Genomic DNA, 27,307 nt, shown 5'->3' with positions numbered 1-27,307 from the left:
TATCGCCCAGGGACAACGTTGCCATATTGTCGTACTCTGTCTCTTATGTTTGCCGATTTCCGACCCCAAAACTGTTCTCATCACCAAAATAACTGCTTTCATATATGGTTATCGTTAAAATGGTTAATCATATGTGTTTCTTGGGAATAGTTATGGGCGAGATACCGGTAAATACGATCCTTCGAGTACGATAATCTGGCAACGGTGCCCAGGGATGCCACGATATCGTACTCACCAAACTAGATTTTCCCATATATAACGCATAATGACTGCGCTAAACCCCCTATAACTAACACTTCTAGCAATAAATATAAATAGTTGTCGTTAGTTTTGTGGGTGGGACATTTTTTAGCCTGAAATCGGGAAAAATGAGAAGCTGAGAACGACAATCTGGCACCGTCGAGCCTGCCTGCCTGCCTCAGCCACCACCACCACCACTCCCGTCCCACACGATCTCTGCGTGTAACGAAACACACGAGAAATCAATCCAAACAAGGAAAGGTTTTGCCGGCGCCGGGGATCGAACCAGCGACCAGCGAGACGGGAGAGCCACTCCTTTACCAGTCGGCCAAAGAGGTACAGTCGACGATAGAGCGTAGTGTCACGGTTTTCAGAATGTTTAGCCTGGTGGCGGTATCTGGCAACTATACCACGGTGGCGTATTCACTGGCACCGTTACCAGATTGTCGTACTCAGGGCATTTTATTTAAGGGGTTTTGACGGCTAACTATTGCCAAGAAACATCAGGCATTAACTAGTTTAACGATAAATATAAATGAATCTGGTTATTGGGGCCCAGGAGACAGTTTTTGGGTCGGAAGTTGGTAAAAATGAGGCTGAGTACGACAATCTGGTAACGTTGTTCACTGGGTGTGTACAGTGTGTGTGTGACCGTGAAATTATAATATTGTATAATATTATATTATATTATAACATAATGTAGTTAGATTACATGAATTCAATTTAGAAATGCGATAATGAATGTCTTCTACGTGACGATGATGACGACGAGGTTAAAAGGCAAAATAATCTCCCTTAATAAGTGCAGTATATTTTTAAATGTATCATAGTTTGATAAACATCTTAGAATTGCTCTTGACTAAATTTGACCGAAACTAAAAGCTCGTGTCAAAATGTAGCGACAGAGCCTAAAGAAAAAATATTTATTAAGCGTTAGCGATGGGCACTTTTGATAAATATCTATCTTAAAATTATGGTCAGTGCACCTGTGACCACCGATCACCACAACAGTACGATATCGATAGAATGTAATAATTTTCATGTCGCGTGGAGGGGTTGCCAGATGTCGCTTTCTGAACGAAACTTACTGGACAGAGTGTCACTATTCTGTTGCCGACTGTACCCCCCCCGCAGAGTGAGTTATGGGAGGCAACGATTATCCTTATCACTGAAGAAAATGCCAGTTAACAATTTGCAAAGATACAATAGTAATTTATAATAAAATAAAATTCATGAGGTTATGTTCAGTGGTTTCTATGAAATATGAGCGTAAGTGTGGCGTTTTTCACAGTACGCGAGAACAGTTTGAAAAAAAAATAGTTCTCCACCAAATAATATATATTGCTGTGGATAATCACCAGTATGCATATAACTTACTGTAAAAATTTGAGCATCCTACCTCAAATACAAACAAAATTAGGTCTATTTTCATATTTTCGCCTCTGAAACGTAGTCCTGTCCTTAGGTACTTAAACTGCAGCTGATACACAGATAGAGCTTTTAGAAAGAATATTGCCTCCAAAATCAGAGCACCATCCAAGGAAAAACTAGCAGTATATCAAATGTTAAGAGTTCTCATTGATGAAACAGGAGGGTGAATCTCACAAAAATAATGTAAAGTCTTTTTCAGCTATTTGTCAGATGCTGGTTTTGACACATTTCATGATTATTTTATAGAAAATTATCTATGTGAGAAAAGGATTCATTTGTGGCCACAATGCTTTCGCAGTGGTGCAACTCTTAACACAAATAACCACTTAGAGAGTAGGCATAAACTTTTGAAATATGTGTATTTAAATGGTAAAAAAGTAAAAATATTAGATTACACATTGTTAGCTTAAACAGAATGGTGAAGGAAAAACTTTTCAAGAGAATGGTTGACTTGATGAACCAAACTGGAGAACATTTCAGTGAAAGACACAGAAAACGTATGCACCTAGAAGTCACTTTTTGTTTTTTAACTTTTCAACCTGAGGCGCCAGTAGGCTTTTTTCATTGGCCTGATGCTCGGCCTCAGCCCGTTATGGTGCAGGCATGTATTTATAGTGGCGCCATTTTGCTTTGCTCATACTCTCCCTCGGAACTCATCTTTGATCATCTTTGAAGCAAGAATCTAGAGTCCGGGATGATAAGTAGTCTTCGGGACAGCATGTGGATAGTCTTAGGCCACCCGGCCGAATGTTGAAAAAAAGTCTTGACGTCATCAAATTCATCCTCAAGGCTTGGCACAGCTCACCCAGCAGTCCATCCTCCCTCTCGGGCTTGTCGATAAATGGGTACCTGGGGTAACCTTAGGAAGGTAAACAGTGATGACCCCGATGCCACACCTGCTCGATCATGTCCCGGGGTAGCAGTTTCTCACCCAGCAGTGCCAGCACAGACTAAAGGGCCAATGAAATGGAGATGAGTACCGAGGCCAAGCACAGCAATAGCGTATTTCCCTGACTTGATAAATCCTAATTACATTATTTAATTTGACTGAATTAACTTGTAAATCCCAATTGCATTATTTAATTTGACTGAAAGGTGTGTATAGATATACGAATATGTGTGTGGAGAGGGAGAGGGGGCAGTCAGTGCGTTCTCTCTCCTCAGTAAAGAGAGAGAAAAAAAAAGTGGGGTGGTGTGGAGCGGACAAGTCCTGTACTGTCTCACTTTTCCCCGATGACGCCAACAAAATTAACCCTCTCGCGAAGTTTAAATGTTTTCTTTTCCGCGCTCATTTCAAACATCGGGGTTTCTCGCCGGTCGAGGCAGATTTTTTAGCGCGACGAAAAATTTTGTTTCTCAGCTACTTTCTTCCCCCAAACCTGCATTTATCATTATACATATTATATCAATGGCTTCCTTATTTTTTCATGAATCAATAAAGAAATAATAATAGTAATTCATAGGACCGTTTATGGACATGGAATAAAGTGCGCATAAACAGTTTTTCTACTTAGGTTATGTTCCCACCTCCATAACTAAAACCTTTGTGGGTCAACTTTTCAAGGTAGATGTATTTATAATAGCAGAATTTTTTCAGGATTCTTATGGTTCCTTCAAATCTCCAATCGGACAATTAGCCCCATGAAATATTTGCGGAAAAGTAAAAATATTGAAAAAAAGTCCGTCTTTCATTTGCTTACGTAATTCACAAAATATAATACGCTACAGCCTGTAAAGAGAAAAAAATACAAATTACACCCAATCAAATCACAGTATTGCACTATATAACGCTATTATCACTGTTATGCGGTGGGCGGCATGGGTGCGCGCAAACCCACAGCAGCGAGGCGTACAGAGTGACTGCTGAGAGATTAATCTGAAACTGTCTTCGTTTTCTCAGCCGCACTCAAATCTGTGGACGCGGAGAGTGTTGCCAATTAGTTAATTTCGGAGAAGGTGAGGAAACTTGCCCTCAAAAAAAAAAAAAAAAAAAAATGACGCCATTGGAGTGAATATAACTATTTAAAAGTAATATTTTTGTTCAAATGGACCCCAATGGGACGGTGCACTTTGGCCCTAAAAAAAATTACACGTCATTGGTGTCCCGGCGCGCGAGAGGGTTAATGTCCACAGCTTATCCGCAAATACTATTGTTTCCGATAGTATCATTTGCTCGGAAAACCGCAAACACTGAGTTTTTGTTTGTGTTTGTGTGTGTGTAATTCACCTCTTGGTATGCAGCGGGTCTCTCTCGAGACAGCCAGTCGTTCCCCTACGGAGAAGCATAGCTCATAGTACCGATCTTTGGGTAGGACTGAGACCACTCACACACAACATACCGCGACGACGAGGTCACAACTCCTCGCCTGACGTCGCGTCGCGTACCTACTCACTGCTTATTAATATAGGTCAACAGGGGCTACACGTGAAAGAAGATAAACCCAACTTATCTTCACCCGGCCGGGGAATCGAACCCCGATCCTTCTGGTTGTGAGGCAGACGCTCTATCCACTGAGCTACCGGGCCGTGTGTGTGTGTGTGTGTGTGTGTGTGTTTAACTTACTGATTCCAAGAGTATCAACAGCTCGGTAAACCGCAAAAAGTGTGTGTGTGTGTGTGTGTGTGTGTGTGTGTGTGTGTGTATGTGTCCTCTTTTTTGTCCAATATCACTTCATACCTAGCCTTGGTTCAGTGCACATCGTCAAGTAGCTACGTGTCTTTGGTGAGTACGCTCCGAGAGGACTATGTAGTCAAATCCAAAAGTCCTTGAAGTGCTTGAGTGACAAAGTAATCGACAAAAGTTCCCTCTCGATAACGGAATGTCGAGTTTGACCGAAGTTAAGTGCTTAAGCTAACTGGAAGATAATTTGAAGTGGCTGACTTGTCTCCCTTTTTGAAAATCGGCGTCACATTAGCTACATTCCATAAGCTGGGCACATACCCAGAATATACCAACATCAAAAAGATATTGGTTAGTGGGCCACTGAGGACCTCCTTGCATTCTTTCAGAACCCGCGGAAATATTTCGTCTGAACCTGGTGATTTGTTTTTCTTCAGCCTACCAATCTCATCCTGGACTACCTGCCTAGTGATGATCACATCCCTCAACTTGTCGTTATCTTCGCCCTCATATACCTGAACTCTCTCCGGAATGTTTGTTAGATTCTCTTGGGTGAAAACTGAGAGGAAGTAGTCGTTCAACATTTGAGTCATATCTTCTCCATTTTCCACGAGCTCACCTGTGTTTGTTTTAACTTGTCCAATTCTCTCCCTTGTTTTCGTTCTGTACAATTTAAAGAAGCCCTTGGGATCGCTCTTGGCCTCGTTGACAACACTAATATCGTAATTCCTTTTTGCTAGGCGGGTGTTTTTCTACATTGATCTGGCTAGTTCAACATATTACCTACCCCTGAGGTGGGTTTTCCCATCCTTTATTTTCCTATAAATTCCTCTCTTTAAAGTAATCTCATCCTTATGCTTACGGGTCATCCATTTAGGGTCATTATTTTCCTATCTACATGCTTATTAAGGGCTATGCAGTCTCTAACCCTCTGCTATTACTCTAACTAAGTCATTGAAGGTCATTGCTACATGGCTTCCCTGACCATCTGGTTCCAGCCCTTGGATCCGGCCCTCATTTATCCCGAGGGTTCCCCAGTTTACCTCTTCAAGGTGTCTCCAAGGCGGTCGGGACTGTAGGGTGCAGAACTAACTGCTCTAGATCGTTGAGGAGAGCAAAGTTGTAGGCTTGTTCACCAGGCTGGTCAGTGAAAGACGATGAAAGCCAATGATGGTGGTGAACATTGAAATCTCCTATAATGGAGATTTCAACGAAGGGAGAATGAATTCAAATACAAAAAGAATTTTACATAGTTGGTAGAGTTTGGTGAGAAATAAACAGCACAGACGTTTTTAGTAACAGAGTAACAATTAAGTCATAGCCAGATGGTGGAAAACTTAGAAGAGCCAAGGTCGTGGGCACGAGAGCAAGTGATGTAATTGCGCACGTAAACGCAACATCCAGCTTTGGATTGAAATTTAGGATAGAGAGAGTAGGAGGGAACAGAGTAGAGATTGCTGTCAGTAGCCTCCATGACCTGTGTTTCGGTGAGGAAGAGAAGGTGAGGTTTAGAGGAGGAGAGATGGTGTTCCACAGAATGGAAGTATGTGTGTGTGTGTGTGTGTGTGTGTGTGTGTGTGTGTGTGTGTGTGTGTGTGTGTGTGTGTGTGTGTGTGTGTGTGTATACCTCCTTATGCAACTAATTCTGGACATATTCTTATTCGCCGCACTCCCATCAAACGGTTCTCCTGTCAACCCTCTGACATCCTATGTAACACCTTTACCACTACCACCCTGACTTCTCTTAACCCTGCCCATTAATTGTGAGACTGCTTCAGTCCATTAATCCCTACGTTCTCCCCGTCCCTTACCACAACAATGGGGTATGTTCATCCTTACCAGGTGTCACTACCGACTATGTCTTTGGGCCCTCGAAGTTAGAACTTTTTTCAAATTATCGTAAATTCCTTGTGTTTCTCTGGGACCTGTAAAAGTTACATTCCAATACAATGAAAGACACAATTGTTAATAAAAATGTAGTTGATCATTCTCGTTGATTTATTTATTGGTGAACGAGAGAAAATAAATGACCGTGGGAAGCTCCTCCTTATTGAAAATCTTTCTTGCATGAAAGCCATGCAAAGTCAAGCAGAATAAGACTTCTTTATTTTTTTTTTATTTACGTTACAGTATTTACGAAGTACCTGCTTTGTGTGTATTAGTTTCGCCTTTGACAAAATTTATCAAAAACATTAGGGCGTCAGGAAACTCGACATAAACCATTGTTTGATCTCCGTGGCTGCCACTGGCTTCCGCTCCCAAAGTGTTATACTCCCCCTTCAATTCCTGGACATAAACGTCATCACCTTTGACCTGCGTACCCTCCTGGTAGCGGCAGGCATTCATGCAAGGTCTTGGTCCATCCCACACGACAAGCAGCAGTCAGCTGAGGCCAGTGGCCTCACGGAGAGCCAAACACCTAGCCGTCCTTATGTTGTGACGATTTCCGTCGAGTTACTTGACTCCCTAAAACGTTTCTTGATAAATTTCGTCGAAGACAAGACTGATATACACAAAGCAGATACTTAGTAAATTTTGTGATATAAACACATTTTTAAAAAGTCCAATTCTGCTTGATTTTGCCGGGCTTTCATGCAAGAAAGATTTTCAATGAGGATGAGCTTCCCACGGCCATTTATTTTTCTCGTTAATCAATAAATCAATCAATGATCAACTATATTTTTATTAACAATTATGTCTTTCATTGTATTGGATTGTTACAGGTCCCAGAGAAACACAGGTAATTTATGATAATTTGAAAAAAAGTTCTAACTTCGAGGGCCCAAAGACATATGGTCGGTGGTGACACCTTGTAGGAATGAATATACCCTTTTGTTGTGATATGGGAGAAGCTTCCAATAATCATTTATTTTCTCTCGTTTACCAATATATAAAACAACGAGAATGACCAACTACATATTTATTAATAATAGTTTTTTTTATTGTATTGGAGTGTAATTGTTGCACGTCCCAGAGAAAACACAGGTAATTTACGATAATTGAAAAGGAGTTCAAGCTTCGTGGGCTCAAAGACGTATACAGTCTATACTCACGTCGGGAGAAGACTGGCGAGCTGATTTCAACTGAGTCTGAAGCAAACGAGGTTGAGATTATCTCTGGTATATTTATCGATTTATAATGTATGTTGCATATACTGAAGTGTTTATATACGACTCGTTGGCAGTCCGTCAATACCTTGTGAGACACGCTGCCTGGCTGAGGGAGGGAATGATCGGCCGAGGAGTTTAGCAGTCAGTGATGCAAGGAATAAGGGACTTCGAAGCTATGACTGCGGCTGCGTCCCCTCAACTTCACCATGGGGAAGATGGTAAGAGATCAACCTTAATTTGTGAGGCTGTACGAAGGGTAATTATATGACAAATATATAAAAAATCAGGGGTAAGTAGATTATTTCTTTTCTTTACATGAATTGCATGATTAGATATTTACTTCAAATTTCGAGTGAAATCCCCTGAAACAAAAGTTAAAAACACGCTTGAAACATTGCTGAAATATAACACTAAATATTTTTACAACCTTTTTTTAAATCTGTCTAAAACTAGCAATTATATAACAAAAAATGATTTAAGTGGGGACTAGACACACATGATTTAGGGCAGCTTTCACAGTCACTTTCTTTGATCGTTACCAATGGCGGCGATCGACGCTATAGTTTTCCACGTGAAACTGGCCTTTGGGGTAGTGACGGCTGCAGAGGAAGCAAGAGGTGTTGAGAGTGTGTGGTAAGGTGCGGGGCTAGGCTAACTCCGCAGCCGCCACTACCCCATCGGCCGGTTTTACGTGGAAATACCATAGCGGCGATAACAGCCATTGGTAACGATCAAAACGAACAAAATAACTGTGAAAGCGGTCCCTAATCTGCAATGAATTAACGAACCAACAGAACGAGTTGTCGCGGTAAGGGTGAACAATGGTTATCAGGTGTATGTGGTGAGGTGACGAGCATTTTATAATCTATCGCAATGTGTGTGAACGCTGATTCATGCAGTGTGCAAATATGAGCGGGCGTGTCATGCAGATTTCCACAGCAGCATAGAACTGGAAAACTTATATAATTGTGATAGATCAGTATGATACTATAGAAAAAGAATAGTAATTGGAGTATACATCTTTCCATCATTGAGTGTGTGGTGAATTTAAAAATCTAGAATAATGATGACTTAAGTTTAACATTAGAATACAATTTTGGCTTTGGGTACCTTTATTTTTAATCAACTATTTGTTTGTCGGTGTAACATTAATACTTTTACCGAGGTCTCTCTCTCTCTCTCTCTCTCTCTCTCTGGCTGACTGACTGACTGACTGACTGGCTGACTGACTGATTGACTGACTGGCTGACTGACTGACTGACTGACTGGCTGGCTGGCTGGCTGACTGACTGGCTGGCTGGCTGACTGGCTGGTTGACTGACTGGCTGGCTGGCTGGCTGGCTGACTGACTGGCTGGCTGGCTGACTGACTGGCTGGCTGGCTGGCTGGGTGGCTGGCTGGCTGGCTGACTGACTGGTTGGCTGGCTGGCTGGCTGGCTGGCTGACTGACTAACTGGCTGGCAGGCTGACTGACTGACTGACTGACTGACTGGCTGGCTGGCTGGCTGACTGGCTGACTAACTGGCTGGCAGGCTGACTGACTGACTGACTGACTGGCTGGCTGGCTGGCTGGCTGACTGACTAACTGGCTGTCAGGCTGTCTGACTGACTGACTGACTGACTGGCTGGCTGGCTGGCTGACTGGCTGACTGACTGGCTGGCTGGCTCTCTCTCTCTCTCTCTCTGATATATATATATATATATATATATATATATATATATATATATATATATATATATATATATCTATCTGTGTGTGTGTGTGTGTGTGTGTGTGTGTGTGTATATATATATATATATATATATATATATATATATATATATATATATATATATATATATATATATATATAACACAACAGACAACAAAGTGTGGTAATCGACGGATTTAACTCAGAGTGTACGCCTGTCACTAGAGGCGTCCCCCAGTGCTCGGTTCTTGGCCCAGTGCTCTTCATTATTTACATCAATGATGTGGATGTTGGAATCAATAATCTCATTAGTAAATTTGCAGACGACACAAAGATTGGTAACTCGGTTCTCACTGACGAAGACAGACAAAGCCTCCAAGAGGATTTGCATAAAATTTCAGCTTGGTCTGATAGATGGGAGATGCCCTTTAATATAGATAAATGTCAGGTCCTTCAAGTTGGAACAAGAAATAAGTAGTTCGATTACGAAATGCGCGGCGTCAAACTCAAAAGCGTTCAATGCGTCAAGGACCTGGGTTTAAAAATCGCGTCAAACCTCAAATTCTCACAGCAATGCATCGATGCAGCAAATAAAGCGAACAGAATGTTGGGCTTATTTAAAAGAAACTTTTTATTCGAATATAAAGAAGGAATACTTCCACTCTACAATCGTTTAGTCAGACCCCACTTGGAATATGCGGTACAGTTTTGGTCTCCCCACCATGCAAAGGACATTGCTAAATTAGAAGGTGTTCAGCGTCGGGTAACAAAAATGATCCCTTCCTTGCGCAACAGACCCTACGACGAGAGGCTTTCCACCCTTAACATATTCTCTCTTGAGAAACGTCGCTTCCGTGGAAAACTGATCGAATGTTTTAAAATAGTTAATGGATTTACGATTGTGGACAAATCAAAATTGTTTGTGATCGATGACTGCGAACGAGGAATAATGACACAAAACTTGAATGTAGACAAGTAAATTCAGACTACACCAAATTTTTCTTTACCAACGTTGTAGTGCGAGAATGGAATAAGCTCCCACCTTCAGTGGTCCAGTGTAACACGATTGATGCCTTTAAAAACAAGCTCAACCGACACTTCCTTCAACTTAATATTAACTAGAGTAGAAATGCAAAGTTTTGGAGCAATCTGATGAATGTAGAACCACTTAAGTTTAAGGACAGATCACCTAGTCTCGACCAAGGAGTCTGTGTGGTCTGATGAAAATGAAGACTGTGCAACCTTATACATTAGGCTATTAAATAAAGATGAACTTATAACCCAACCTAAAGGATTTCCTAGCTGAAGACCCTTCACATGAGCAAATAGTAATCTAACCTATCACCGCTGAATTAGTAATATTTCCCCGCATTTTAAAATCTCAGAAGCGAGTAATAATAATAATGGAAACGGTTACCAGAGTGATGATTAGCAAATACAGTATAATGTATTAACAAATAATGTGTTAACTTTTAGAGTGAGTTGGGTGTGATTCTAGAGTTTTACCAAGACAGGTATGGCTCACCAAAAGCTAGCTTCTGTTTATCTAAACTCTTGTAACACGTCCAGTCTATTAGACTGTGGCCTTGATGAGACTGTGAAATATCCATTGTGAGTCTGTAATAACAGCTAGAGCCCTGTGGGAGAGATCACACCCAATAATTTTGGACATGAGGGCCACAGCTTCCCTCATCAGCTTCGATGTCTGGACCTGAGGTGAACAATTGTTTCAGTCCTTGTAGCTGTGTCTCTCTCACAATGATTTCCCTAGACAGTACAAAGGGAGGGCGGTTATGACAGCAAGACACACACAATGGCAGTGTGTGTGTCTTGCTGTCATAACCGATGGTTTCCTCCCAAGACGACTGACTGTTAGCACACCTCTAGCTGTCTTCACAGCGGCCTTGCAGTTAGTATATAAACTTTGTATCCCCTCTGTGCCATGTTGCTACAGTCGAAGGCTAGGCACCACCTCAAAAATAATAAAAAATGACCCGCGAGATACCATGTTTTGAAGTCGGCGCGGTGCTCGAAGGGTCAATAATGGCGCCAAGCAGCCTTATACACAGGGCCGCCTTTGTCGGGACTCTCTCTATCAAGGGACTAGCCGCGGCCTACTAACTCCGGTTATTTCTGCAATTTCTTTAATCTGGTGCCCTGCATCCTTTAGTCAAACGATCTTGGAGATAATATCCTTGGTTAGCTCTTTACCAGGCAAATTATGGAATAAGATCACAAACCACTATTGAGGGGAAACGTCGCAAAACAGAGCACTACTACCCCCACCAACCCACGGAACCCCACCCACTGCTTGCCAGTGCTCGGCGACTCATTTTGGAGAGTATTAATATTCGCGATATCACCACAAGCTCCAGGCGACGATTAAGCTGTTCTGGGTTGAGATATTCTCTGAAACACTTAAAAAGTTTGCCTTCTCACTTCCGAAACGGCTCAGCGACAAAAAGAAACGTCGTGTCATATCAGAGCTGTAATATTCGTTCGCGATATCAACCCGATAGAGAACTTTTGGCATGTTATAAATCATAACTTAAGAGGCAAGATCGTTGACATCCTCTCTAAGCTCGAAGCGGCGATTTGTCAGTTGTGGCCACAAATATCACTTGAAACACTTCAAAAGCTTGACCTATCACTCCCAAAACGACTGAGCGAAGTGACGTCATGGATGGCCAACAAAATGTTGAAGGTAAAAAAATTCCATTAGTGTTGTTTTAAATAACGTTTAGTAGAGGTGTGTGCGTGAGAATGTCACCGGACCAAGACTTTTAACGAGTAATATATATATATATATATATATATATATATATATATATATATATATATATATATATATATATATATATACATACATATATATCATGTACTTTCCTTCGCATTTGTTGTTATATGTTTGAGTCAGATGGCCTCTATACCGACAGAGTCTCTGCTGGAATCGTCCAAAGTGAACTATGGCACCGAGAGGACGGAGCAACACGACGGAGGCCCCACGCCAGATTTCAGGACCTACAGGGCAAGATTTTGGTTACTCGCGGTCTTCTCTTTGTTATGTTGGGTTCACGTAAGTCCTAATGCTGGAGATTCTCATGTCCATATTGCGACCGATTCTCTCTCTCTCTCTCTCTCTCTCTCTCTCTCTCTCTCTCTCTCTCTCTCTCTCTCTCTCTCTCTCTCTCACCCCGTAGCCTACGTTTGTTTTTATGTATTTTGTTCTCAGGTGCTACCTATTGCGCCGGTGGGCTTTCTTGAGGTGTCTATTGAATGACCCAAGCCTGTTAGTGGAGAAGGCATTTTTTTTATATTGGTTGCCGTGATGTATGACTTGCTTTCCCCATGCTGCATCCCAGTGCTCCACTTGAACGAAGTCGCTGAATTTAGGGTTGACTGAAGATCTGAGCAGCATGTGGGTAATTTTCCAACACTCGGCGATGGTTGAAAATTGTTACCGTGTATGGGTGTGACCCGAATCTATAGGTCCTCAGGCTCACCACGCCCGCACGCAGACCCATGGAGATAAGTCGACAATTGACCGTATCCTATTGGCGGAGCTCTGACGTGAGTTTCGACAGAGGATGCTTGCCGGCCATGTTGATCTCAAGGCGTTTAATTCAATGCATCTTGAGGAAGTCTGGGATTTCCTGCGACTGCGTCGGATTCCTGCAAGGACTATTGGCTCACTGATTGGACCGTATTCTGGGACTGAGTGTTGTGAAGTGTGTGTTTGGGGGAGGGGCTTGTGCAGCTTCTTTCCCGTGGACGCGGGAGTGAGGCAGGCCTGTATCCTTGCCCCATCGCTTTTCAACATGTGTATGGAATAAGTTCAAGCAGAACTGTGGACCAGAGTTATTGTGGAGCATCTATTGGCAATACCAGTGTCATTGATTTCGTTTTTCCCGATGATGTAGTAATCCTAACGAAGTCGCTGGATGTTCTGTTGATAGCTCTCGAGGCACTGCACGAGGAGGCGAAGCCCTTAGGAACCAAGACCAAGGTACAGGTGTTTGGAGGCTTGCTAGATGAAACATTACAGTCTGATCATGCGTGTGGCGAGGACACTGAGATCTTGGAAAATTTCACACAGCTTGGTAGCGTAGTTAAGAACAACGGTGGGTCTCGCCAGGAAGTCTTACGGCGGATTAGCTTGGCTCACGGTGTTATGGACTCGCTCAGCACGAGTATATGGCGTTGTCGATACCTGTGTAGAACAAAGATCCGGATCTTCAAGTCACTTGTGCTCCTTGTCTTACTCTATGGTTGTAGACATGGACATTAAATAGAGACATGGAGAGGCGGATTGACGCCCTTGGTAATAAATTATGTGTCTACGCAGAATCATGGGATATCGCTGGAATGACTGTGTCAAAACGGCAACTACTCCGTGAGACTGGTTCGACATAATTATATTACCTGCATAGTACGTCAACGCCAACTCCGACTATATTGGCATATGGCACGCTACCCAGAAGCTGACCCTGCTCAGCCATGTACTCCACTCCAACCAATTGCATATCTACCATTCTCACATCCAATACCACACATCCTTCATCCCCGCTGGGCCTCTTCACCTTGCTCTTTGCCACACTCACCCTTTACTGCACCCGCCTCCACATCTCAAAATTCCTACACCAGACGATTTAGCCTCCCTAGAATCTTTGACGTACGGTATCATTTTGATACCGTAGTATGGGCACCTTCAACTGAATCTATTATCATTATTATTATTATTATTATTATTATTATTATTATTATTATTATTATTATTATTATTATTATTATTATTATTATTAATATTGGGGAGGCGATGGCTGAGTGGTAGCGTGCCGGCGTCGCGTTCGGGAGATCCAGGAGGGACGTCGGTTCGAATCCTGGTCGGTACACAGCTGGGATCTTTCAGTCACCGCCGAGTGGCCTAAGACTACCCACATGCTGGCCTGAGGACCACCCATCAACCCGGACTCTTGATAACCTCTCCAAGTAGAGGCTCAAAGATGAGCTCCGGCGGGCAGTATGAGCCAATGCAAGATGGCGCCACAATGGGCTGGGCCGACCATCAGGACCCACCAGTGAGGAAGCCTAACGGCGCAATAGGTTACGATGTAAAAAAAAAAAAAAAAAAATAAATAAATAAATAAAAAAAAAAATTATTATTATAATTACTAAAGCTAGTCATTATTACTATCATTATCATCATTATTATTGATATTACTATTATTTTTGTTTTTTTCTAGAACATGCAATGGATTATTTGGGGTCCCATCAGTGAGAGTATGGAAGCCGCCTTCCCTGGCTGGGGCCCGTCTACCGTGGCTATGATGGTCAACTGGGGCACCATTATGTTCGTGCTGTTCTTCCTCCCGCTGTGCTGGTTCACTCAGCGGTACGGGCTGCGGGCAGGCGTGGTGACCAGCGCGGCCATCCTTGCCGCAGGCACTGTTCTGCGCTGCATCACAAGCACCACGCCAGCCTTCACCATGTAGGTTACTTTGGGTCTCCAGTAACTAACTATGTACTCTCAGTTCTTTATTATATGCTTTTGATCTTACTCAAATTTCTTAAACATAAATTATTTTGCCATAACAAGTAATTCTAACTGAGCAAAATCCAGGCATTGTTGTGTGTGTGTGTGTGTGTGTGTGTGTGTGTGTGTGTGTTTAGGGCAGTTTCTACGAGTTTCTGGCTTCAGAACGGAAAGAGCTGTCTTGTTCTTTGTTATCTGCCACTCTCTCTTTGGGATAGGTGTTCTGCCATCTTGACCGCCTTTGTGGACCACCACTACGCCTTGTTGTCCATGTGTCTTTAAGCTTTTCTTAGTCAATATGTTCAAAATTGCATGTGCATTGAAACATAAGTCACTTAATGTAGTTGCATTAGTTGGGTGCACCATGTAAACCAAGACTGTGACATTAGGAGTAGAAGCATTTCAGAATGTCGGATTTTATGCCCAAGCTGAGACTCCTACGATCAGGAAGAAAGGAGGCACACGCTGAGTCTCAAATCTAAGGAAAAGTGACTTGTCTCCATCAGGTTTCAACTAGTGAAAAATAAATAAGCGGTTAACAAGGGCAGCATTCTCTATAAGACCCACCTTTCATAGTATGCTTTGAGGGAGTATCTGGATGGTTGGTGTTGCGTTCAATAGTGTCTGAGATGGCGACTGATGCCTTGCAGAACTTCCGAAATAAATCGTGCAACATCCATAGTTTTCTAATTCCCTTTCATACTGAATCGATAGTTTGAAATTGATTCTCGTTTAATCAGCGTTTTACTGTATTTACTGTTGCTATATTGTAATTTTTTCAACTAATTTCTTCAGATCTGTAACCTCTTACATATAATGGTGGTGGTGGTTTAACTGTGGTGCACAACATTTTAACGCTCCTCACAATCCCACCCCGCGCCCCACAGCCTGTGCCACCTGAGCGGCATTGCAGTGGGCATCGCCAGTCCCGTGGTGCTGGCCGCCCCCACACTAATAGCCAGCGATTGGTTTCCCGTGAATGAGCGAACCACAGCAATGGGTCAGTCCCCTGGAACAGTTAATCTTTCTAATAGTACTGATAACACTCTATAGTAACTGAATATACCGTTTTACCATAATTTGGATTACTTCCTTCATCACTATGGACATCCTAACCTTTAAACAATGTTCTCATTTGATTAACACCTCATGTACCTATATACTGTGCTTACGAGTATAAAGACTATGAACAATTAAAATATATTCATCAAGTATATTACATGTAGGGATAATTGTCTTGCTTTAACCCCTGGCAGCCATCATGATCGGGGCTCACCAGATGGGGGGCGTCGCCAGCTACTTGGAACCCCTCCTGGTGCGGCAGCCTGGCCCCGACGTGACTCAAGCAGATATCAAGCAAGACGTGATGCGCCTCATTTATATTGGTAATCCTCTTCATCTCTGTATTAAATATCTTATTACCTAATGTAGTCATGCATAGACTCCAGCCCAGTTTTCTTGATATATAAACCAGAAAAGTGCTGACGCAGCACCGTTTTCGTTAGCTCCGATGGAACATTAATTCCGGAGCAAGCCGCACCTCTCCGAGGGTCACCTGAGTTAGGATGACGGACTGTAAGATTCTCTTGTTTCATGATTTACCTACTTTGGTGAAAAAATAAGCTACTTTAAAAGTAAATGACGGTTCTGCTTTCCAGGAGCGGGCATCGCGGCAGCCCTACTGGTAGCGGTGGTAATATATTTCCCATCCAAGCCTCCCAGCCCCCCATCGATCAGCTCCTCGGAAGGGAGGGTCAAGTTTCTACGGGGTCTGAAGGCTCTCGGCAGGTTTGTAGCGCCTTGTTTTCACACGCACACCAAGTAAAAAATCTGTAAACCAAAGTTATTTATTCATAAATTAAATGATCAACATGTCTCTTAATTAAGCTTGGTGATTTGCAAAAATATGAGTTTACTGAAAAATAAAAAGTAAGTTCAGCATTTTGGTTTTGTAATAATTGTGGAAATCGACAAGAATAAAGGCTAAGCTAAGCCGTATTCTGCGGAGACAAGTAGAAGCGGAACAACGTCACTACCGCAATAGTGTTCCCTCATACTGTTTGGTTCTCTGTTAAGGAACAAAAAGTTCATGGTGCTGCTGGTGATTTACGGCGTGTTCGTGGGACCCAGCGTCATGTGGCTCACAGTCATCAACTACTCCCTGCTGCCCCTGGGCTTCCACCAAGTGCGTTACTGTGTGTGTGTGTGTGTGTGTGTGTGTGTGTGTGTGTGTGTGTAAATATATGAATAAATAAATTTATACATACATACATATATTTAGATAGATAGATAAATAGATAGATAGATAGATAAGCAATTATATTCTTTAATGAAATATCCTTCAATACGAGCAGATTTACTGTGTCTTCCCGTGTCCTGCCTTGCCCCTCCCAGAGCAAGGCCATGTGGGTCGGGGCGGCTGGTGTGGTGGTCTCCAGTGTGTTGCCGGTCATCTCTGGTCGCCTAAATGACCTTTGGCAAGAGCACACCAAGACCTTTCTCATTGCACTAATGACTGCCACAGCGGCCTTCTTTTACTGGTTCCTTCTTCTGTCCTACGGCGTTCTGCCCGTTGATGACTGTAAGTGATTGCCGTAACTTTACTTGGGGTTTGAACTTGGTAGGAATGTTTAAAATATTTGCATTAGACAATAGTCATAATGATCACCTTTTCTGATTAAAATCTTTCTGCAGAGATCAATGTATGCATCGTAAAGATGATTCTAGTGACTTTCAAGTTAAGTACAGCTTAACCCAGGTTCTTCTTGGTATGCACTAATGACTGTGTGTGTGTGTGTGTGTGTGTGTGTGTGTGTGTGGTTGGGTGGGTGCGTGTGAGGTGTGTGTGTGTGTGTGTGGACTTAACATTACGTGTAAGAGGCTATAACAGCCATAATTTGCTGGACAAACCAACACAAGAGTTTTTGATCTGATGCTTCCAGCCAAGCTGAAGCATTATGACAGCAGTGCCTTCTCGGTGGTTCAAAGGCTGCATATAAGCGATAGGATGGAATGCAGATCCAAAGTGGGGCACATTTTCGATTCACTTTCCCTTCGCTGAAATCTGCACCTCAGGAGATTTTAGTGTTCACCAGCAGTCTTGAACTTTCTCTTCTTTCACTGACCAGACTGGGGAACAAGCTTACAACTTTGCTCTTCTCGTTGATCTAGAGCAGTCATTTCAGCACCCTGCACGTATTCCTGACCGCCTTGGGGACACGCCCGACCCTCTAGACCAGTGGTTCCCAACCTTTTTCTGTCGTTTCCCCCTTCATCAACTTCAACCACCCGGATTTCCCCCTTCATGTGGACGAGGAAAAAAGTACCCAAAACACGAAATTTACTTGCTTAATACACAGAGGAAAATGAAAACATTCTCGATCTGAGGAAATTGAAAGCTAACTGTAAGAATATAAAAAAAAAAAAACGAACGAAGCGACTTTTTTTCTTCAGAGGGTCCTGAGTTTAATAACACAAATAATATAATAAATAAGTAGTATCCAAACACAATATTTGCTAACTTAATAACACAAATCAGTCAATCAATAGCTCTGACGCCCCGTTTCTGCCAACTAATTGCTAGTAATTTATATTTCCTTCAGGTTAAATTTCCCCCTTTTTCATAAAATTAAGATTTTTATTAACCCGTCCGCTGCGATTGGCACAGATTTGGCCTTCACTGGTAGCCTGGTAACATATACTCCCAGGTCTTTCTTTGCCTCAGTGTTGGATAGTGGAGTGTTTCCCATGTGGTATTGGTATGCTGGACTTCCCCTCCCAAGTTATATGGCTTTACATTTTTCCTCATTGAATTGTAGCAGCCACTTATTGCTCCACTCCTGTAGCTTGGTGATGTCTTCTTGTAGGTGGTCCGCATCCAAGGGGTTAATAATGGGCGATCTCTCTTGAAGGGCAAGTGTATGTATCAGCTGTGGGAGGCGTATCCTGTAGCTACGCCACGGTGCCGCTCTTCATCGAGGTGAGCATCGACCTGGCGTACCCCGTGCCCGAGATCCTCGTGACGGGCACTCTGATCGCCGCCGACAGCCTAGCAGGAGCGTTCTTTCTGCTGCTCTTCAATATCCCTGATGCTGGTATGACACACACACACACACACACACACACACGCACACACACACACACACACACACACACACATACACACTCAATCACACAATCACAATCACACACACACACACAAAAAAAAAAAAAATACGGATGTAGATGTTAAAAGAAAATAAATTCTTCATCCACATTACTCATTAGCTAAAACATGGTAAAAATATTTAGTTTTTTTCATATTTCACTAAAAAACAAAAAAAAACGCAGCGGGTAAACATGTCGGACAATCCCTTTTCGAGTTATTTTGACTTTCCTAGTTTTAACCCATCACATTTTCATGATACTGTCACAAGCGTGTATATTGCAGAACACCTGTGGGTGACGTACACCCTCACGCTGGTCAGCGCCGTCACAGTCTTGCCGCTGGTCACCCTCAAGCTCCCTAAAACCAGGACGGACATCGACAGGAAGTAACGCAGCCCCGCCTTGATAAACCAGATGAAATTGCCTCCAAAATATGATCAAGAAAGACTCTACTCCAGGGCTTGATGGAAGCTGCATAAAAGTTCATTCAGTATCTTTCTGTTGTGGAATAGCGATTTCAAAATTAGCCTCTTTCAAGAGGAGGGTATCAGGACACCTCTCCTCCCGAAATTGACCTCTCTTTCGGCCACCTCTTTTGATTTTTTGTTGTTGTTGGAGCAGCGAGTAGCGGGCTTTTTTTATTATTGTTTCCTTTTGTTGTGCCCTTGAGCTGTCTCCTTTGTTGTAAAAAAAGAAAGAAAAAACCCGGGTGAGAGCTCACGCCCACCACCTTAGTTATACTGCCTTCAGGCCACGTCTTATTCATTATGACGGTATTGTTTTTGACTACCGCACATTTATTGGTGCTGTAAAACTATTTCGTTAATGCTAATATATTTTTGTGCATACTAAATGACAACAAAAACCAATTTTGATCGAGATTCCGCATTCTTATCACACCACTAATTCACTGATGTTTCTTTGCTTAATGTTTATCTGCCATTATCCAACACTAACATTCGTAGTATTCCTAATTTTAATACCCCATCACCATACACACCTCCACACCCTACACTCCTCACACCACCAACTCTCCCGTGACCCCAGACACGTCCTCACCTGCTGGCGTCGTCTCTGGAAGTGCCCTCTCTCCCGTCATCTCGACACACCTCTCTTTCCCCACGCCTCCAATTTCCGTGACGTAACACATATTTCCGCCTGCCCCCCTGGCTCCAGCGGATTAACATGAATCACTTCCTACTCCTCCTTTGTGACCTGATATTCATCTTTTCCTCCTTACTCCCCAACCTTAAACTTCTTACTCTGCCTACGCGTGACTTGGCATTAACCTTAAAAACAACTTATATTAACATAGAAGATACAAAGATACAGCAATGTATAACAATATATATATATATATATATATATATATATATATATATATATATATATATATATATATATATATATATATATATTCAACATCATTATTTCCTGAAAATGTGATCAACTCCCAACAGTCCTGCCTAAATTCATGTCTGCATCAAAGCTCAAAAGGTCCTCATACAGTCCAACAGGTATAATGTATTATAGTTGTGGCTCTGCTCGGTCCGGCCCCGATTTTGTTCGGTGTGGCGCAACCATGGGAGCTTGATACTCATTTCCCTGCTGTGGTAATAATAATGTATGTATCGCCCTCAATTTTTCACAATAAATGATAAGATAAAAGGGGATAATTTTGGTGTATGAAAAGCATTTCTATGTTTTGTATGAAAGGAATAAAGAATTCTCGTAAAAGCCTGTTGACAGGAAGAAAAACATTTTTTTGCCACTCTTCTGGAATCTGATGTACCGTCCTTGTCACGGGTGAGATAAAAGACAAAACACATATATTTATGGAATGATAGACAACTTCATTGTGAACATTTTGACATACAAATAACACTTATATATTGTTGGCCAAAATAAGTCGTGTACTTGTAAATAATGTGAAGTGACTTTGACAGTTATTTTTTTTCTCATTTTTATTAAAAAAATGGTCTATAGAATTTAAGTGATACCATAATTTGGATCCACGAACTTCCTGGCGGTGTTCCAGAAGGTCTGTCTTACAACTCGGTCAAATCAAACCTTTTCTATAGGGTATGTTGAACCAACTCCTTTATTTGGCCTCGTATGGGAAATAGCTCCTGGTATATTATTATATTTTAAATAAAGCAATGCGAAAAGATAATATTCTTAATAAGTTTATATAACAACTTGTAGGCTCAGGTGGTGATGGATGACTGGTGATGGTGGTGGCGGTGGTGATGGATGACTGGTGGTGGGGGTGACTTGGTGATTGGTGGTGGTGGTGGTGGTGGTTTTGATGGCTGACTGGTGGTGATGGCTGATTGGTGGTCGTGGCTGACAGAATGATTAGTGGTGATGATTGATTGCCTGAATAGTGGTGGTGGTACGGCTGGCTAGACCGAGACCGAGCCTGTTTTCAAAGAAGTTAGTCAGGAAAAGAAAACGTCAGTTTGCCTATGAGGGTCAGGACGAACCTGTTCAATCTGCAGAAGCCAACTTTCAAGTCAATTGTTTCAATGTTATCTTGGACAAAGTTGTATCATCCATGGAATCCAGGTTTCAACAGCTGAAGAAACACCATGAATTGTTTGGTTTCATCTACTCTTTCCAACATCTCACCAAGTCAGATTTGAAAAAGCATGCTGCAGTACGGGAAAAGAGTCTCACTGCCAATGGCAATTCAGACATTGATGGTGATATGCTTGCTGAGGAGATGGACTCTTTGAAACCATTCCTCCCTCCTGACACAATTTCTGAATCTTTGAAAGTTCTTGGTTTCCTGTAGGACATGAAAAACTCAGTTGACTTTCCAAACTTTTGGACTGCCCTGAGAATTCTTCTAATAATCTCTGTCACTGTGGCCTCTGGAGAAAGAAGTTTCTCATAGTTAAAATTGATCAAGATCTACTTAAGATCAACTATGTCGCAAGAGAGGTTGAATGGTCTTGCTATCCTCTCTATTGAAAATGAAGTTGCAGGTCAGTTGGACTTCAGTCAGCTTATAAATGACTTTGCATTTACCAAGTCACGTAAGATATTCCAATAAAATTAGCATTTTTCATCAGAACAGTGACAACTACATTGGCAACATTTCTCATTTATGTACCTCAGTTTGTATTGTTTGTTTGACTGCACTAAATGGCAGTAAGATGGATTTTTGCACTGGGCCCCGCACCTGCTAGGGCCGGCAGTGATCACCCCGGACTCTAGATGCTAAGATCAAAGATGAGCTCCGGTGTGGGGGCAACATGAGCCAATGCAAGATGGCGCCACTTTAAATACTTGTCTGCGCCACAACGGGCTGGGCAATACCATCAGACCCCTTCAAGCAAGCCTACCGGCTACATAGGCGAAAATGTAAAAAAAAAAAAAACTGTCTCAATGCAAACAGTAGTTCCACACGATGTCTGTCACGCCTGGACCCACCCTCTCGACCCTTCACTAACCCTTCAGTTTTCACTCTCATCATATCAGTTATTAGTCTATTAGTCTATTACATACCTTATTAGCCAGACAAAAATAAATAAAACGCCTCCGTGGTGCAGTGGTCAGCGTGCCTAGGTACGAATCCTCTGTCCCTTGGTTCAAACCACGGTCCACGTAGTCGGCGTACAGGTCACCCTGCTGTCCATTCTCCCCTTCGGGATGGTCGACAAATGGGCATCTGGGGAAACCTGGGGAAGGTAAACTGCGGTAACCCGGACGTCATACTGGCCGTGTGTCCCGGGATACTCTAAGGATTCTTACCCCCCAAAGGCTCAAGGGCCAACGCGACGGAGATGAGATCCAAGGCCACACTCAGCTATGGCGGATGCACCTAGCTTTACTGTTTAACTATCTGAAGATCTCGAGACATGACACACTCTAATAAACTTTTACGGCCCTGTGAAGTACTTCTTTTTTAGGCACAGTAGATGTCAGACGTTCATGTGTTGCAATCAAATTACTACAGCTGATGATTAGTGTCTTTCCTTTCCAAACTCTGAAACTGCAATCAAATACTGAATTTCTTTTACGAATTTATCGAAACAAAAGAGGATAAAATGAATAAGTACAAAGGGAAGATAAATGTATGAATGTTTCTTTTCACATTTATGAATATATGTTAAATAAAACTAACAAACCCAGAATTATCACACACAGTACTCTTTGGGATATATTATAGTGTTCACCACAGTTGTTATACTTACAGTAGCGCACATCACTCGGAATAAACATTAGAACGTGTGTTGTGTGAGAAAGCAGACTTGAAATTTTAAGGTTGGTGGGCACTTTTCAAATTCACATAAAATGATTCTGTGAACCCAGTACGCTGAATCAAAATACTGCACAGTGAAATAAATTATACAAATGTCGATAATATATATATATATATATATATATATATATATATATATATATATATATATATATATATATATATATATATATATATATATATATATATATATATATATATATATATATGCATGTGCGAGTGTGTGTGTGTGTGTAATTCACCACCACCACCACCACCACGGCCTGATCACGAGTTGGACTCGTAATCGCCAGCAGGTATCCTCCCGACAAGAGCAAGTGCTTTTCTATAATCGATCTCTGGGTACTGCCAGGACCTCACACACCACACACCCCATCCCCCTTGCTCAAAGGGGGACAGTGACCACTCCTTGTCAACGGAAAGAATCCGGCCTGAGCGAGCCCGCTCAGGCCGGATTCTTTCCGTTGACAAGGAGTGGTCACTGTCCAACCTAGAGCAAGGGGGATGGGGTGTGTGGTGTGTGAGGTCCTGGCAGTCAAGCTGTAAAGCCTGGCAGCGCAGCGCTCTAACTAGTTGCGCCAGGGAGTGGTGTGTGTGTGTGTGTGTGTGTGTGTGTGTGTGTGTGTGTGTGTGTGTGTACTCGCGCGGGAGCGCCATGGAAGCGGTTCGAATACGGGCTAGGTTGACTCGATTTGTTTGAGCATGCTCCATAATTGCTTATCATAAATTCCTCACTAAAAACATTTTCTGTCAACAATTCGTTTTCCCAAAAATTAAATTGTTATTATATTTTTCAACGTAAAGGTTTTTGATGACTCACCAAAAATAGACATCTTGTCCACACTTTGTTCTTCATGATGTTTCACAATAATTAACAAACCATCGACACGTTCCTTCAAACAGGCAATATTTTCAAACGGCTTCGTATTCCATCTTGTTGCTCCAGAGAACCACGGGTGCAATGGGGTGGGAGTACAGGCCTGTGACCATTACTTGGACGGCGGGTGGAGTAAGGAGAGTGTGGGCCGCACCCGTACCGCCAACACGTAAGGGTGGAAGCGAGGCACCACAGCTGTTGCAGGGTCCTCTCGACACGGTGACGCAGATTCTCCGGACGATGAGCAAGATGTTGCAGAGGGTGGCGCAGGGCACGACGACAGTGGGGAGGAGGAAGAGGAGGGTGTGGCAACGGTGGTCGTGGAAGTGGTGTGGACAGTGACGGTTGTGGGCGGCGGAGCCAAAGAATGCGTGGCTGGGAGAGGGGAGGCTCGAAGGAGGCCTGGGGATGAGTAGGACAGCGGTGGAGGGGACAGGGTTGTGGAGGAGGAAGAAGAGGAGGATATAAGGCGAGGGGAATGTGGGGAAGGAGGGGAGGCAGAGAGGGCTAGGTACCGGTACCGCAGGGACGCGTCGAGGCTGACACAGGAGTCTTGAGGAGACAATGGGGAGCCCCGAGATAGACCCAAGCCTAAGGCAGCTCCGTTCCGGGTACTGCTGTTGTTGTTACTGCTGTTGTGATTATGGTTATGGCTGCTGTTGTTGTTATTATTGTTGTTATTATGGTTTGCGTCACTGGTGGCGATATGGTCTGCCTGTCCGTTCATCTCGTCCTGCCGCTGTTGCCACTCAAGCACTGAGTTGAGGAGTTTGATGTACTTGATAGTCAACCTTAAGATTTCGTTTTTAGAGAGCTTCTTGTCCGGCGGGTGCGTGGGCACCAGCCGCCTCAGCTCGGCAAAGGCGCCGCTCACGTTCTGCTGCCGCCACCTCTCGCGAGTATTAGTGAACACCTTCCGGATACTCCGTTGCGGCAGTCCTCCGCTCAGGCCATCCTCCTGCTCCTCTGCTTCATTTTCTGGCCTCACGTCGCCCACGCCCACCTCCGACGCCAGGCCGCCCTCCCCATCGCCGTCACGACCACTTCCTGAGGAGTGCGGTTGTTAGTTAGTCTTCCTGGTAATCCACTGTAGGCTATCTACATCTTAAGTGCCTATTCATGTCCATGGTTGTGCCGTAGGACTATAGATACAGAGTAGATAATTAACAAAAAATACAAACTACTAGTTTCTTTAAACCTTTTTGTACTTTTATGTACGGACGCCGTATAGACTATTAACGAGCAGAAGAAAAAACATGTCGAGAGTATACCAAGTAGCCTATGACATCACCAACGACAACAACAACAGTCATTATTAGTTCATTGCAGGAAAAATATGTCTTTCCCGTTATTTTCCACCTCTAGTGATCTTGATGTACTCTATATCCTGCTCTGGCAAGTGTTCCAATGCTTTAATTTCATCTCTTTTTGTTATTTGCCTGCCCTGACTTCTACAATTCCTGAGTTGCCATTGTATTACTTTGGTTGTCCATCTGATATATGTTCTGCCCAAATCCCCTTCTTGTTTTTTTATCGTCATTAGAATATCTTCAGCCTTTGTTTGTTTCCTTGTCCATAATGCGTGTTTCTTATATCCCAATATTTTCACCTCACTCCTCTTCGCGCACTTGTTGGCATTACAGTATACATTGCGTCACGACAGGCAGGATACGCTGATTGCATCTATTCGTCCACAAGGAGCATTATAAAGATTGCTATTTATGATATTACTCCATAAAATTAATTCACTCCATCCCTTTCCTATTCTCCTTTTGTTTTCGTGTAATGGGTTTTGCACCGATTGTTGGTTCTAGACAGATGCATTTCTCTATTCATTCAATCGCTTTGTTGTTGATCATTACTGAGTTGTTCCAAATGATTGTTCAACATTATCTTTGCTTTCTTCTCATTCATAATGTAGGTTCGAATTTTCTGGGTATAATTTCTTGACCATTTTTTGCAAGTTTTCCCCGGAATCACTCCGTAAAACGATGTCATCTACGAATATGCAAAGTTATTAAGGTACAGCTACAACCTGAACTCTTTCAAGAGGAGAGTATCGAGACACCTCGCCTCCCGAAACTGACCTCTCCTTTGGCCACTCTTCTGAACTCTTTTTTTATAGGGGCAGTGTGTAGCTGGCTTTTTTCACATTATTACTTTTTTTGCCCATGTGCTGTTTCCTTTGCTGTATAAAAAATCACAGACAATCCTTGCTTTTATTGACTTTTTCTAAGCCAGTCATTAGTAGTTCTCGAGAGACTTTGGTGCCTTGCCTAACACTAGTTTTGACTGAAAATTTCTCACTCTTGTGGAGCTTGATGAGTCGTGAAATTACAAATAATATTTGTGCACGAATAGTGTATAACTTGATTTGACAACTGATTATTTTATTACCCTTGTGCCTCGCAGTGAAATTTTAAATACCACTTGATGAAGCAAGTTTATCTTCATTGTGAGCAATAGCCATGCCCGTGTTAGTATATAATCTGCATTAGTGCCTAACCTTTAGCACACCTCTGAACGATCATAGCCGCACATATCATCATCATCAGCAGCAGCAGCAGCCTATCTAGCGCCTGATTTTTAAACGTCGTAATAGTATTTATTAAGAGTTATATGTGGCTAGTTTAGCATATGAATCCATTTTTGGAATGGATTTTGTTAATGTTGGATTTTCGCAGAATTAAGTCAACATATCACGAACAATCGTAAAAATCGATATAAAAAAATCAACAAAACCAACTACCCATGTCTTGAAAAACGGGTCAAAAGGCATATCAGGCACATTATCGTTAAGGTTAATACGACGTTAAAAAAATCAGGCGTTACTAAGACTCAGCCCCCAGGGGTTGTTGGTGAGCACCCACCGTGTGAGCGGTGCCAGGGGTGATAGCGGCGATGGGAAGGTTGCCCCGGGGAGAGAACAGAGTGGTGGTCGTCGCCATGGTCGTCGTCAGTCGTCGAGTCACGGGTGTCGTCCGAGAGATCGTCACCGAGGTCTAAGTCGCTGCTGTCGCCGCCACTGCACGCGCCCACGCACTGCCCCACGCAGCCGCCCACGCAGCCGCCCAGGCCGGAGGGGGACTTCTCGTCTTCCACCTGAACCAAGGAGGAAACTATTATTATTATTATTATTATTATTATTATTATTATTATTACTGTTATTATTATTATTATTACTACTGTTATTATTTTTTATTATTATTGTAGGTGTTGTAATATTTTTCAACGACTCTCTGCCACACTGTTCAAGCAATGCGGCACGTGGCTTCCCATCAGTTATGAGATTTACTCCGGGAGCTTCGCCACAGCAATGGTCGACACCACAGTTAACTTTTGTTGACACTGCGAACTCTTAAGATTATAGAGTGATTGCGCACTTGGGT

General features: G+C 42.7%; 2 protein-coding genes across 3 annotated transcripts; one reads left to right on the top strand and one right to left on the bottom strand.

The window, feature by feature from the left end:
* Positions 1-114: 114 nt before the first annotated feature.
* On the top strand, positions 115-20,946 carry LOC126982451 (solute carrier family 49 member 4 homolog). 2 transcript variants are annotated; one of them, XM_050834491.1, is made up of 11 exons: positions 115-576; positions 7,476-7,619; positions 12,029-12,168; positions 14,336-14,580; positions 15,513-15,625; positions 15,882-16,010; positions 16,284-16,413; positions 16,702-16,810; positions 17,020-17,206; positions 18,537-18,719; positions 19,055-20,946. In XM_050834491.1, the coding sequence occupies exons 2-11, from the start codon at positions 7,550-7,552 to the stop codon at positions 19,159-19,161; spliced, it is 1,413 nt and encodes a 470-aa protein (XP_050690448.1). In that variant the 5' UTR covers positions 115-576; positions 7,476-7,549; the 3' UTR covers positions 19,162-20,946. The 2 variants fall into 2 exon arrangements, with proteins under 2 accessions (XP_050690448.1, XP_050690449.1); XM_050834492.1 differs by lacking the exon at positions 115-576 and adding an exon at positions 4,286-4,393.
* Positions 20,947-23,612: 2,666 nt separating this feature from the next.
* LOC126982408 (putative uncharacterized protein DDB_G0277255) lies at positions 23,613-27,035 on the bottom strand (the record flags this gene model as incomplete). The annotated part of the gene is made up of 2 exons (XM_050834456.1): positions 23,613-24,965; positions 26,789-27,035. Coding segments are annotated over 2 exons (1,182 nt in total), but the record flags the coding sequence as incomplete, so codon positions are not given.
* Between the last annotated feature and the right edge of the window lie 272 nt (positions 27,036-27,307).

This window comes from Eriocheir sinensis, chromosome 51 (assembly GCF_024679095.1).
Source record: "Eriocheir sinensis breed Jianghai 21 chromosome 51, ASM2467909v1, whole genome shotgun sequence".
NCBI classification, from domain to species: domain Eukaryota; kingdom Metazoa; phylum Arthropoda; class Malacostraca; order Decapoda; family Varunidae; genus Eriocheir; species Eriocheir sinensis.
The sequence above is the reverse complement of the archived record's forward strand: the minus strand, read 5'-3'. Positions and strand labels throughout refer to the sequence as shown.

What these genes read in the sequence shown, in the direction of transcription:
- LOC126982451 (XM_050834491.1), top strand. Translation starts at nt 7,550, where the DNA reads ATGCAAGGAATAAGGGACTTCGAAGCTATGACTGCGGCTGCGTCCCCT. An exon ending in ACTTCACCATGGGGAAGATG is followed by an intron (nt 7,620 to 12,028) that starts GTAAGAGATCAA and finishes CTATACCGACAG; the next exon opens with AGTCTCTGCTGGAATCGTCC. An exon ending in CGTTCTGCCCGTTGATGACT is followed by an intron (nt 17,207 to 18,536) that starts GTAAGTGATTGC and finishes TCTCTCTTGAAG; the next exon opens with GGCAAGTGTATGTATCAGCT.